Source organism: Helianthus annuus, chromosome 3 (genome assembly GCF_002127325.2).
Source record: "Helianthus annuus cultivar XRQ/B chromosome 3, HanXRQr2.0-SUNRISE, whole genome shotgun sequence".
NCBI classification, from domain to species: Eukaryota; Viridiplantae; Streptophyta; class Magnoliopsida; order Asterales; family Asteraceae; genus Helianthus; species Helianthus annuus.
Genome location: NC_035435.2, coordinates 100,809,794 through 100,824,856, shown reverse-complemented (window position 1 = coordinate 100,824,856; position 15,063 = coordinate 100,809,794). Strand labels below are relative to the sequence as shown.

General features: G+C 40.7%; 1 protein-coding gene across 1 annotated transcript; it reads right to left on the bottom strand.

Annotated features, from left to right (window-relative positions):
* Window positions 1-13,747: 13,747 nt before the first annotated feature.
* LOC110931877 (uncharacterized mitochondrial protein AtMg00810-like) lies at window positions 13,748-14,374 on the bottom strand. Its single transcript, XM_022175250.1, has one exon. It carries the CDS (start codon window positions 14,372-14,374, stop codon window positions 13,748-13,750), a length of 627 nt encoding a protein of 208 aa, XP_022030942.1.
* Between the last annotated feature and the right edge of the window lie 689 nt (window positions 14,375-15,063).

The window sequence follows — 15,063 nt, the reverse complement described above, 5'->3', positions numbered from 1 at the left end:
AGGACCATCTGACGCGTATCGTCAATTGTCTTAGTTCGCCTAGAAGCGAAGGCACCTCCTCTTCTCAGCCTGCCCTCTCGGGGTACTCTGCTGATACGGAAGAAGGAATCTTTGTGTTTAAGGCTCAATCTGAAGAGCCATTTCCTTAGAAAAAAGAGGGGATGGTTCAGTAGGGGAGCACACGAGCGTAGGAAACGTATGAAAAAGTTACAGGAACAGCGAGTGTTAGCCGCAGCCAAAAGAGAAACCGATGCCTATGCCCAGGATATGCTCAATAGGGGTATAGCTAATATCCATATCTTAGCAACCACTACAACTGACCCAAACCTGGAGCAAATGCTAGCACCCCAACCACAACCACCAATTTCTGACCAACCCATGGAGATAGAAAACCATGACAACCAAATAGAAATGTCTGATTTCAACCTGGAGGAGATACCTAGGGTACCTGCACCAAATCCCCTAGACCCAAACAATTACGACCCCTGGTGGGACGACGTTAGGGACTATGTGCAACGCTACCCGATACAGGAAAATGTGCCAATACCTAATCTTGGAGCCTACCCAGGGTTAGATCCTCAAGATCCCTATTACGATAATGATGCATACATTAGGGAGATCTTAGAAAATCCTTATCCATACCAGGCCCCATACCAGGAACCCGCACCTCAGATTCCAAACCCAGTCCTAGAACCTGCACCCCCAATGAGTGCAGAAAACGTACAAGAACTTAGGACTTTCGGTGAGGAAATTTTAGAAAGCAGTGAGAGAATGAGACAGGTAGGAGAGCGTCTCGTATGGAAATACGACGAGCGCAATATGGATTTTTGGATGAATCCATATCCGTGAATGTGATGGTGGGAACGGTAGTAATAATAATAGTAATATAATAATAATATATGTGTGTATGTGTTAGAAAAAAAACTACGGATGCATATTACTAGTATTGTAACTTTACATTTCAGTCGGTATTGTAATTTTAATTTTAGTACTGGTGTCTAATAGTCGTATACTATAAGAAAGAGTAAAAGTCGCAATGCTCGACGTTTTTGATCAACCTGTGTGTTGTGTGATTGGTTGTATTAAATATTATTTGTGATATTAATAAGTGGCAATTGTTTAAAATTCAGATGGGCAACGAAGTGAATCAGGAAAACCAGAATGATAATATTCAGAACGACAACCATTCGAATAATGATAATCTGAATAATGAGAATCCGAACAATAACAATGGAAATCAAATGGATAATAGTGCCGTTCAACACATAGTGGCACAAGGAATTATAGATGCAATGCCATTTATTATTCAAACAGTTCAAGAAGCGAATAATAAAAGTAAGCATAACAGTAAGCGACCAATTGAACCATAACACATCGTGAACAATGGACCCGTACTTCAAGTGCCCATTCCCAAAAGAAGAAGAACCATGCCGTATGGTTGTTCTTACAAAGAATTCTGGTCCTGCAAACCAATAGAATTCTCGGGCAATGAAGGACCTATTGCAGCTTTACGCTGGATAGAGAAAACTGAGGCTGTTCTGAAAATAAGCAAGTGTGCTGAAGAAGACAAGATAATGTTTGCTTCTAATCTATTTAAGAATTCAACCCTAGAATGGTGGAACACTATCCTCCAGTTAAGGGGAAGCGACAGGGTTTATAACATGGAATGGGAGGAGTTTAAAAATATGATAGAAAGGAAATTGTGCCCTCCCAATGAAAAAGAGCACATAGCAAATAAGTTTTTGAACCTTAGAATGACCGGGGTAGATAGTAAGGGTTATACTACCACATTCTTTGAATATGCTAGAATAGTACCAACTCTTGCATCACCTGAACCGGTATTAATCTCCCGTTACACATCTGGGGATTAATTGGAGAAATTAGGCATGTAGTCAAGGCAGCTAGACCCCAAACCATAGAAGAAGCTGTAGAACTAGCCAACACCTTGACTGATGAACTGGGGCGTACTAGAGAAGAAGATCAGAGGAGAAACCTAACCCAAAGGCTTACTCAAGAATTCCGTTATGGGAATTCCAACCGTAGGAATGTAGCTTCTACCTCTGCACCATATTGCAGGAACTGCAAGAAGAAGCATTCTGGGAAATGCTCTACTCACTGCAATTACTGTAAGGCACCAGGACACAGGGAAGAAGATTGCAGGAGGAAAACCAGTAATGGATTATGCTTCAACTGTGGAGAAAAAGGTCATATCAAGCCAAACTGTCCGAACTTAGCTCTAACTGCAAACAACAAGAACACTAAAAATGCTAGAGCATTTGTTCTAACTGCAGATGAAGCCAAGATGATTCCGGACGTCATAGCTGGTACGTTCTTAGTTAATGATATTTTTGCTAAAGTATTATTTGACTCTGGTGCGAACCAAAGTTTTATTAATTCTCCGTTTTGCAAACATCTAAATCAATCATTAACTAAACTACCACAAGAATGTCTAGTAGAGACAGCCAATGGAGAAACCGTCAGGATTTCTAAAATCTTGCAGAGAGCAAGAATAGAAATTTTTAATCAAAAATTTATTGCAAACCTCTACCCAATGAATCTGGCAGGATTTGATGTTGTGTTAGGAATGGATTGGTTAATAGCCAATAAAGTTAATATTTTATGTGATCAAAAGTCAATTCAAGTAAATTCACCAAGGGGTGAAAAGATCACAATTAAAGGAGATAAACCATCTAGATCCACTAAATTCATCTCTGTGATGAAAACTGCAAGTTATATAAGAAAAAGGGTCTATAGTGTATTTGATTTCTATAATCACTAACACTAAAGGAAAAGAACTAAAAGATATTCCAGTAGTGTCCCAGTTTCCAGATGTCTTTCCAGAGGAATTGCCAGGACTGCCGCCAGACAGAGAAGTTGAATTCAGAATCCAGCTGCTACCAGGGACAGCACCGATTACCAAAGCACCTTACCGTTTGGCACCAGCCGAAATGCAAGAACTGAAGAAACAATTAGACGAATTGTTAGATAAAGGATTCATACAACCAAGCTCAACACCATGGGGAGCACCGATTTTGTTTGTTAAAAAGAAGGACGGATCAATGCGTATGTGCATTGACTACCGTGAATTAAACAAGGTCACGATTAAGAATCGGTATCCGTTACCATGAATCGATGATTTGTTCGATCAACTGCAAGGAGCTTAATTTTTCTCTAAAATCGATTTAAGATCAGGATATCATCAATTAAAGGTACAGGAAGAGGACATTCCTAAAACCGCATTCAGAACAAGGTATGGTCATTATGAATTTGCTGTCATGCCATTTGGTTTAACCAATGCCCCAGCTGCATTTATGGACATGATGAACCGAATATGTAAGCCATATTTGGATAAATTCATAATTGTCTTCATCGATGATATTCTAATTTACTCTAAGAATAAAGATGAACATGCAAAGCATTTGCATTTACTTTTAAGTCTATTAAGAAAGGAAAAGCTTTACGTAAAATTTTCAAAGTGCGAGTTTTGGTTAAAGCAGGTACAATTTCTTGGACATTTAGTTAACCATGAAGGAATCCATGTGGATCCAACCAAGATCGAGGCGATTACCAAATGGAAAACCCCTGAGTCACCAACCGAGGTTAGAAGTTTCCTAGGATTGGCCGGTTATTATAGAAGATTTATCCGAGATTTTTCTAGAATAGCCATTCCTTTAACCAAGTTAACCTGTAAATCCATTAAGTTTGAATGGGGACCAAAACAAGAAGAAGCCTTTAGAATCCTTAAGCAAAGATTGACCCATGCACCTATACTAGCGTTACTAGAAGGAACTGAAGACTTTGTAGTCTTTTGTGATGCTTCTAAATTAGGTTACGGATGCGTGTTCATGCAACGTCAAAAAGTTATAGCTTACGCCTCTAGACAGCTTAAGAATCATGAAGAGAATTATTCAACCCATGATTTGGAATTAGGAGCCATAATTTTTGCCCTTAAGATTTGGAGACATTATCTCTATGGTAGTAAGTTTACCGTACACAGATCATAAGAGCTTAAGATATGTTTTCGGGCAAAAAGAGCTGAATATGAGACAAAGACGCTGGATGGAATTGCTTAGTGATTATGATTGTGATATCCAGTATCATGCAGGAAAAGCCGACGTAGTGGCTGATGCTTTAATTCGAAAGTATCACGAAAAGCCAAAAAGGGTAGGTTCTCCTAAATTAAATCTACAAGTAGATTTAAACGATCAAATTAAAAGAGCACAAGAATCAGTAATCAAGGATGATACTGAAAAATTAAAAGGGATGATTAAGGAATTAGAACAAGGAACAGATGGAATTTGGAGATTCCATAAAAAGAGAATTTGGATACCTAAATTAGGAAATTTACATCACCGTATATTAGAAGAAGCCCATAAGTCTAAATATACGATGCATCCTGGAAGTGATAAGATGTACCAGGATTTAAGGAAAAATTTCTGGTGGATAGGAATGAAAAAGGATATAGCAGCTTATGTTTCTAGATGTTTAACTTATTCACAAGTCAAAGCTGAACAACAGAAACCCTCAGGATTGTTGCAACAATTGGAGATGCCAGTTTGGAAATGGGAATTGATAACAATGGATTTTGTTACCAAGTTACCCAAAACAAGAAAGGGTAATGATACAATCTGGGTGATTGTAGATAGGCTAACCAAGTCAGCTCATTTCTTACCAATGAAGGAAACTTTTAGTACGGAACAATTAGCCAAATTGTATGTAAATGAAATTGTTTCATTACATGGAATACCTTTATCAATTGTTTCTGATAGGGATTGCCGTTTTACCTCTCATTTTTGGTCAAGTTTCCAAAAAGCAATGGGAACCAAGTTGAATCTAAGCACAACTTATCTTCCTCAAACGGATGGACAAAGGGAAAGGACAATTCAGACAATGGAGGATATGCTTAGAGCTTGTGTAATTGATTTCGGAGGTAATTGGGACGATCACTTACCTTTAATAGAATTTTCTTACAATAATAGTTATCACACAAGTATCAATGCTGCCCCATTCGAAGCACTCTATGGATGAAAGTGCAGAACCCCAGTCTGTTGAACAGAAATTGGGGAAAGCAACTATCTGGACCTGAGATAGTACAGAAAACAACCGATAAGATCATTCAAGTCAAGGAATGACTGAAAGCCGCACAAGATCGACAGAAGAGCTATGCTGATAACAGACGTAAGCCGTTAGAATTCCAAGTAGGTGATAAGGTATTGTTAAAAGTCTCTCCTTGGAAAGGAGTGGTAAGATTCATCAAAAGAGGAAAGCTAAGTCCCAGGTATATTGGACCTTTTGAGATTATTAGAAGAATAGGATCTGTAGCCTATCAGCTACAACTGTAAGACGAAATGGTAGGAATACATGATGTATTTCATGTATCTAATCTCAAAAGTGCCTAGCTGATGAATCACTTGTAGTACCTCTTAAGGATATAGAGGTAAATGAACAACTCAAGTTTGTAGAGAGGCCTCTACAAATTGAAGATAGGAAAATTAAGAATCTCAAGCATAAGAGATTAGTTCTGGTTAAAGTGAAGTGGGACTCCAAAAGAGGACCTGAATACACATGGGAGCTTGAATCAGAAATGCAAAAGAAATATTCGTACTTGTTCCAGTAGATCTCGAGGACGAGCTCTAAAACAAGGTGGGTTGGATGTAACAATCCTCAAGAAAACCGACACCCTCGATTATTTTTTTTCGCCACCCTAAAAATATTTGAATTGTCCTAATATGTCTTAAATATACCCCATATGTGAAAACCAAGCCCGAAATATAATATGACATTAAAAATAATTAAAAACAAGTTTATTTAAGTTGAGACGGGCCGCGTAGGACCCCACCTCAACATTCACGCGGGTGGTATAGAGGTTTTAATCAGATTTTGTTAAGCCATAAGTTGAGGCGGGCCGCGTGAACCCCACCTCAACCTTACGCGGGCCGCGTGAGATCAGAATTGTGGCGCAGCCCTGGGCCGCCACGTGGCCCAACACCCGGCAGACCTATACATCGACTCAGCCCAGCTACATGTTTGACCAAGGTTGACCCGGGGCGCGTAAACCTTGTCTTTGCTTTACGCGTGCCGCGAGAAAGACAGATTACAGCCCTATATAAGAGGGCAACAGGCCTTCAGTTCCGATCGTTCAAAATTTCTTTTCTTTCTCTCAAAATTAAATAGGGGGCATTATACTCGAGTCTAATACCCCCTAAATAGCGAGGTTCTGCTACGATGTAAGTATTATAACCCCTGGAGACGTATTAGATACTTTGCCCGATTGATCTAGGGTTTCGTAACGGCTGTCGTGGTTCTGCCCGACGTAGTCGTTGGGATACCGTCTCGTGGAGGGTATTACTAATGTTAAAATGGGCTATTATACTAACACACGTGCATTTGTGTAATTTATAGATTATTCCCAGGAAATCCTTACTGAAAACCCTAAAACAGCAATGTGAGTTGATCCTCTTTTTGTAAACCTATTTTGTGAACTGTTTTTACAAAACCCTAAATACCTTTCCATGCGAATAACAGTTATAGGATTTATTCCTATAAAAGTGTGTATACTGGAAACTTGGGTTTTACCCATGTGTTTAATGTTATAAAATGTGGTGGTTTACTCTGATAAAATATTTCCTAACTACGGTCCTGATGAAAATTTCCGCTGCCAAATTAGACAATAACGTGATACCACCGAAACTGGCTCGCGGGCGCCCGTTCCCGGGGACTAGGGATCGGGGGTTGCGACAAAGAAGCTGCTTACGCCATGTCATGGGCTGAATTGAAGGAGCTCATGAGGAAGAAATACTACTCCAGGGCTGAAATCCAAAAGCTGGAAACTGAATTTTGGCATCTCAAAATGGACGGACCAAAAAATTGCTGAATATGTGCAGAGATTTCATGATCTATCTCACGTGGTGCCATACATGGTTAGTCCGGAATTCAAACGCATTGAGCGTTTCATTTGGGGGTTGGCACCTCAGACTATGAGTATGGTAACATCGTCAAAGCCTGCAACAATTACTGAGGCTATTGATTTGAGTGTATCACTGACTGTGGAAGCTATTAGGTTAAACAAGTTTTCAATCTCTGACTAGAAAAAGAAGGAGACCCATGTTGAGTCCTCGGGAGAGAACAAAAGGAAGTTCTCAAACTTTAAGAAGGGTACAAGCAGTGCCAACAAGAAGAAGGATGCGAACCCATCGGTCGAGGTCAAGACTGGTGCTGAAGTCAAATGGAAGGGATATATGGGCGCTCTGCCCAAATGTGATGTATGCCAGTACCATCATTCCGGCCAGTGCAGGTTAAGGAAATGTGAGTCTTATGGGAAGACTGGCCATTCAAAGGAAACATGCTGGGCTGGTACTGGTGTTGGTCGTGGTAATCAAAGAGGTTATGGAAATGGCAATGGAAACCGCCCGCAAGGAGGAAATGGCGGGAATGGAAATCGTGGAAATGTTGGGAATCAAGTTGGTAACCGGGGAGCAAACAACAATCGAGGTGGTAATGGGAACGGTAATGGTCAAGGACCAGGTTGGAGACATGGGGCACTTTAAGCGAGAATGCCCAAAGCTCAATCAGGCACAAGGAAGACTTTTCAACATAGGAGCGAGAGAAGCTCGCCAAGATCCAAATGTGGTTACTGGTACGTTCCCTATCAATCAATGCTTTGCATCTGTACTGTTTGATACTGGTGCCGATTATAGTTTTGTATCGCTAGAGTTTAAGAATATACTTGGGTTGGTAGGCAGTAAGCTAGATATCCCATATTCGATAGAACTAGCAAATGGAAAGCTAGTTGAGGCAAATGAAGTCATCAGAGGATGCGTGATAGAACTGAGAGAACACGAGTTTACACTGGATCTACTGCCAGTCGAGTTGGGAAGCTTCGACATGGTAGTAGGGATGGATTGGTTGTCAAGCAACAGAGCCGAGATTGTATGTCATGAGAAGATCATACGCATTCCAAAGGCGGATGAAGAAACGATTGTGGTACATGGAGAGAAGCGCGATACGCCTCTAAGGATCATTAGTTGCTTGACGGCTAGAAAATGTTTGAAGAAGGGATGTGTTGCCTTCTTGGCACACATTGTGGATAAGGAAGCCGCTGAACCGAAACTAGAAGATATTCCAGTCGTAAAGGAGTATCCTGAAGTCTTTCCAGAAGACTTGCCAGGATTGCCGCCGCAAAGGCAAGTCGAGTTTCACATTGACTTAGTTCCAGGCATCGTGCCTATAGCTAAGGCACCTTATCGACTTGCGCCTTCGGAAATGCAGGAGTTGTCGACGCAACTTCAGGAATTGTTAGACAAGGGATTTATCAGACCAAGCTTCTCGCCTTGGGGAGCTCCAGTCTTGTTCGTTAAAAAGAAGGATGGTAGTTTCCGCATGTGTATCGACTACCGCGAGCTGAATAAGTTGACTATTAAGAATCGGTATCCTTTGCCAAGGATAGATGACCTGTTCGATCAACTACAAGGTTCGAGTTTTTACTCCAAGATCGATCTTCAATCAGGCTATCACCAGTTGAGAATTCAAGAGGAAAGTGTTCGAAAGACGGCCTTTAGAACTCGATATGGACATTACGAGTTCCTGGTTATGCCATTTGGTTTGACAAACTCGCCAGCCGTGTTTATGGATTTGATGAACAGAGTCTGCAAGCCCTATCTCGATAAGTTTGTGATTGTGTTTATTGATGACATTTTGATCTACTCGAAGACGAAGGAAGAACATGAGCAACACTTAAGAGCTATTTTAGAGCTGCTTAAGAAAGAGAAATTATACGCCAAGTTCTCGAAGTGCGAGTTCTGGTTGCGAGAAATTCAGTTTCTTGGTCATGTGGTTAACGGAAATGGAATCCATGTGAATCCCACAAAGATCGAGGCGATCAAGAATTGGGAGACTCCGAAGACGCCAACCGAGATTCGACAGTTCCTAGGTTTAGCAGGATATTATCGCAGGTTCATTGAGGATTTTTCAAAAATCGCTCAACCGTTGACCTCCCTCACACAAAAAGACAAGAAGTATGAATGGGGAGACAAGCAAGAAGAAGCTTTTCAGTTGTTAATGAACAAGCTTTGCGACGCACCGATTTTGTCCCTACCCGAAGGCACTGACGACTTCGTGGTATATTGCGACGCTTCGCGTCAAGGTTTAGGCTGCGTGCTGATGCAGCAACAGAAGGTTATAGCATATGCTACTCGCCAGTTGAAGGTCCACGAGAAAAATTACACCACGCATGATTTGGAATTAGGCGCGGTGGTGTTTGCATTAAAGATCTGGCGACATTACTTATATGGCACGCGATGCACAATCTTTACTGATCACAAGAGTCTGCAGCACATATTTGACCAGAAAGAGCTTAACATGAGACAGAGACGATGGGTCGAGCTGTTAAATGATTATGATTGTGAGATTAAGTATCACCCAGGGAAGGCGAATGTAGTCGCCGATGCCTTGAGTCGGAAGGAAAGAATCAAGCCCATAAGGGTTTGAGCTTTGGAGATGATCATTCAAACAAACCTCTCATTGCGCATTCGTGCCGCGCAGAGAGAAGCTCTCAAGGAAAGGAATCTTGAAAATGAATATCTCCGTGGGATGGAGATGCAGTTGGTACCAAACGAGGAAGGAGCGTTGTGCTTCATGAAACGAATTTGGGTTCCTCTCTTTGGTGGTCTGAGAGAAGTAATTTTTGATGAGGCTCACAAGTCACGGTACTCGATCAATCCAGGATCGGACAAAATGTACCAAGATTTAAAGTACTTTTATTGGTGGCCAAGAATGAAAGGCGATGTCGCGACATATGTTGGCAAATGTTTTACTTGCGCCAAAGTAAAGGCCGAATACCAGAAGCCTTCAGGTCTTCTGCAACAACTGGAAATACCCAAGTGGAAATGGGAACATATTTCTATGGACTTTATAACGAAATTGCCAAAGACACCCAGAGGTCACGATACGATTTCGGTAATCGTAGACCGTCTGACGAAGTCTTCACACTTTTTGGCAATCAAGGAGAAGGATAACACGAGCAAGCTTGCTGAGCTATACCTGAGAGAGATTGTTGCACGGCATGGAGTGCCTCTCTCAATTATTTCTGATAGAGATGGAAGATTCGTGTCAAGGATTTGGCAATCCTTCCAAGAAGCATTCGGTTCTCAGTTGAATCTGAGAAATGCCTTCCATCCACAGACAGGCGGACAGAGTGAACGAACGATTCAAACGTTGGAAGACATGTTGCGAGCTTGCGTAATGGATTTAGGTGGAAGTTGGGACACTCACCTACCATTGGTTGAATTTTCATACAACAACAGTTATCATGCAAGCATACAAGCCGCACCGTTCGAAGCTCTCTATGGACGCAAGTGTCGATCACCGCTATGCTGGGCTGACGCGGGTGATAGACAGCTTGTTGGCCCCGAATTGGTCCAAAAGACGACTGATAGGATCATCCAGATCCGAGAGCGCATCAAGGCGGCTCGTGATCGTCAAAAGAGTTATGCGGACCAAAGAAGGAAACCTCTGGAGTTTGAGGTGGGAGATATGGTTTTGTTAAAGGTTTCACCCTGGAAGGGTGTAGCACGCTTTGGGAAGCGTGGGAAGTTGAACCCTAAATACATCGGGCCATTCAAAATCCTGGAGAGGATTGGTCTTGTAGCTTACAAGTTGGATCTACCCGCAGAGCTGAATGATGTTCATGATACATTCCATGTATCAAATTTGAAAAAGAGTCCAACTCAAGAAACAGTGGTCATTCCTGCCGACGAAATTCATATTGACGACACACTCCACTTCACTGAAGAACCTGTTGAGGTTACTGAATGGAAGGTTAACAAGACACGCCGGAGTAGTGTCAAACTCATCAAAGTTCGTTGGAACGCGCGACATGGCCCTTAATTTACTTGGGAGCGTGAACACAGTAGTCAATTTCGATAATATTATCATTCCATCTTTACCTTCTGTATATTTACATTCACGTGTTTAGAATTGGTAATATGTTGACCGAGTAAGTTGGAGGTAACGTGAAAGTGGAGGAGCATGCAACTTTTACGTGGGTTGTTTTGGTTTATTTAACATGTGCTTATATTAGTCATGTTTATGTTTATTATAAATAGGTTAGAGTTACTTTGTTTTTGATGTACCCCATTAGTTAATATAGAAAGCTTTTCATCCTTTCTTTCTTTGCTGCACATTTACGTAATCATATATTTATTATTTGGAAGTGTGTAGTTAGTGATCTTGAGGGCCTGAACCAACACTGTGGTCTCGTATGAAACGGGTTGCTATGGGTGGAAAATCGAAAGCCCTACTCAACCACTTAACCATGAACCCACCAGAACCAACAAATGAGAAATATGAACAGTGGGAGCAAGACGATCTGATTGTATTCTCGTGGTTGATTCAGAACATTGAGCCTGCTATTTCTAGTAACCTTACTGAGTTTCACCATATAATCCTGGCCATTGATTTACACTTGAGTACTGATAATTAAGGGCTAGGATTAGTTCACTAGTGTTCACAATCAAGGGGGTTGTTCACTTATGAACTTAACCCTATAAAATAGTTGCCTTAAAACATACTCAAAACAGTTATTTAACTTATTATAAGAACACTGAAGAAAAGTTTCACACTGGCACAACCAAACTTAAAAAGTTAAAATGCATTAATGTTCATGTTTATATATTCTTTTAAGGTTTACAACATAAATTTTAGGTTGTGACATATTCTCATATTTCGTAAAGAATATCAATTGTACATCATCTACATTCAAATAAGATAAAACAGATGCCGTAAAACAAACCCAAAACAGTTATTTATTCAATCTAGGCACCAAAATTACACAAGAACATACAAAGAGATCCACCAAACTTACCCAAACTCGACTTACACAAAGACCTGGAACCTTCTCCATTCATCCCACGTAACCGAAGATTCTCTTGATTGAGCTTTCACCCAAAGATAGCTTAACGATTTTACTTCTACCGAGACTATTGATATCTCCGGCTGTGTATTCTCGAACAAAACCTAGTTGCTCATTCTCCATATACACCAAATCACAATCAAAACTAGAGCATGAATTGCCTTCTTCTTTTTTCTAGAACCTGGGCTGAGACCATGAAGGTCCAACAGATCCTTGAAGCGAATAAATGGTCACTCGACTCCGCGTACTCGCCACAAAACAAGCACGAGAGGTCTGGAACATTAATATTCTAGGCTGTGATATTATTCTCAGAATTCGTTAAGTCCAAAATATGCAAAACAAGTACTGCTCATTATGATATATTACAGTTTATATATAAAAAGTACCATTTCTATCCCACATCAACTAAGGAACAATCTTTCCTCTTCTTTATAAAACACATTTGCAAACCTCTAGTCACCGGGCTTGGTAACGCTTGCCTGTAACTCGTAACTCAAGTGAGGGTATTAAAGATTGTTGGACAGTGACTCAACCGAGTCAGATTGGTCCCACTGTTGCATAATCTGGCTTGCCCGTTCCAAGTTGTGAGTTGGACCATGTGGCTTGAGCGAAAGCTTGGGCCACATGGTTCCTAAAGCAGGGGGCACTGCGTAAGGCTGGTTTCACAGAGCTGCGAAAACCCCTCGCTCATGACAGTGGAAGCATGTAAATGAAGCCCAAATGATAAAGTGCCTTTCACATATTATGCATGTATGAAGAATATGGAAACACAAGCACCAGTGGTCTAGTGGTAAAATAGTACCCTGCCACGGTACAGACCCGGGTTTGATTCCCGGCTGGTGCACCTAGGAGCTGTGACGTTCTGTGCCTTTACTGTTGGTTGGGTCCAACATACCGTCTGATTTCTATCTGATTACAAAATAGGCCTCTCTGAGCTCTTTTTTCCTTCACACATGATTTTTTTGTAGCAATCTTGAAGAATCTTATTGTTTATATTGTTATCGGGTTTGCCTCGCTTAGCTCTTTTTTCCTTCACACATGATTTTTTTGTAGCAATCTTGAAGAGTCTTATTGTTTATATTGTTATCGGGTTTGTGGCCACTATACGCTGGCCTTATGGTGATTTATAGCACATATATGGTTTATACTTTCTACACACTACGTATTCACTAGTAACTCGCTAATTGTTTGCGTATATTTTCATGTAGACAAAAATGTGAATTCAAATTTCATGGATTAGAGAGTCGAAAGCCCAAGCTTGTTCAAGACATTGAGCTAAAATTTTATGCGTAGCATATATATGATTAAAGTATTGTAACGCAAAACATTACAATTAGAAGTTATGCACAATATTTACAAGTAGGGTAAATTCCCTGTGTCTGTTATTCAATATCTCAATTATATTTATAGATTACAATGGGTTGACTATTCTATATTTGTTACATATATTTACACTTAATAACAACTATTGTGCATATCTTCTAATACTCCTCCGCAGTCGAAACGGGAGGATCACGAATGTTGAGACTGGAACGAAAATCATCGAAGAGAATCTTGGGTAACCCTTCGGTGAAGATGTTAGCTATGTAGTAGCGTGATGGGACATGAAGTACTCGAACCAAACCGATTGCCACTTTTTCACGGACAAAATGGATATCAATTTCGATATGTTTAGTACGTTGGTGTTGCACAGGATTGCCCGTCAGGTAAATCGTACTAACATTATCACAATAAACGAGAGTGGCATGAGTAGGCAGATGATGTAATTCAAGAAGCAAATTCCGTAGCCAACATACTTTTGAAACGACATTGGCGACACCACGATATTCTGCTTCAGCACTAGAACGTGATATGGTTGGTTGTCTCTTTGACGACCACGAGGGGAAGTTGTCGCCCATGTATACACAATATCCGGATGTCTAGCGACATGTATCGGGACAACCCCCAGTCCACATCCGTGTATGAGATTAGCGAGCTAAGTGATGAAGCATGTAAATGAAGCCAAAATGATAAAGTTCCTTTCACATACCAAACTATACGTTTTAGAGCATGCATGTGTGTTGTGGTTGGGGCGTGCATATGCATATACACTTGCTGAATGGCGTAAGAAATGTCAGGTCGCGTGAAGGTGATGTATTGTAAGGCGCCCACCAGCCGGAGATACTCGGTGATGTCAGCCACAGGAGTACCAGAATTCCTGCTAAGTTTTTGTTGAGTGTCCACCGGGGTTGCAGCCGGGTTACAATCGGCTAGACCTGCTCGTTCTATTATTTCCATGGCGTATTTTGCTTGAGATAAAAATAGCGACTTGGGGTAATTGGTGACCGATACACCAAGAAAGTAACTAATCGGACCCAAATCTTTCATTGCGAACTCATTAGAGAGTAATCCCCTAAACTGACCACGTAATGCATTTGAGGAGGTGATGAGCAAAATGTCGTCAACATAAAGTAAGATGAAGGCCATGTGAGTTCCCTCTTTAAATATGAATAAAGAGTGATCGCATTGACTGTGACTAAAGCCGATAGTAGTGTGACAACCCTCTTAATTACAGGTATCCGTACAAATAATTAATATTGAATTGTGCTTAATGACTATGCTTAATTACAACTGGTGACTTAAACTGGTTTCTGATTTCTTATCATAGATACATGTGCATCACATTTCATATTGTCACATCACTTATTGCATACAAAACTTTAGTGACATAGACGATGCACAAAGCATAGCTAGCACAGTTAGCGGATAACTCAGAAACATGCTGACAATGTCAGTACATAGACAGACAGTGTTTTGAGACCCCGTAAGGGACAGAGTCAAGGTACTACACTAGTATGTTGTGTAGGGAAGTAAGGACCATAAAACTGCATCACTAGGTGATAGTTTAAGTGCCGGAAAGTGCCTTAAACCCACTCAAAGTGCAGAATTCTGCATTAATCAGCAAAAATCAGCATTTTAACATGCTAGTAACATGCAAAAATATGGCAAAATGGTCCTGTATACTTTCCTAGAGTTGGGAATTAAAAGTGTCACAAAAGGGTACTTAAAAATCACTATACGGAATAACTTGACACTTTAACGAACCGGTATCTAACCAAACAACCGGACATTACCCGGAACACCAAAATATTGCTAGAAGCATTGTTTTACTTTTT

Coding starts and splice junctions, on each gene's coding strand:
- LOC110931877 (XM_022175250.1), bottom strand. CDS start 14,374: ATGGCCTTCATCTTACTTTATGTTGACGACATTTTGCTCATCACCTCC.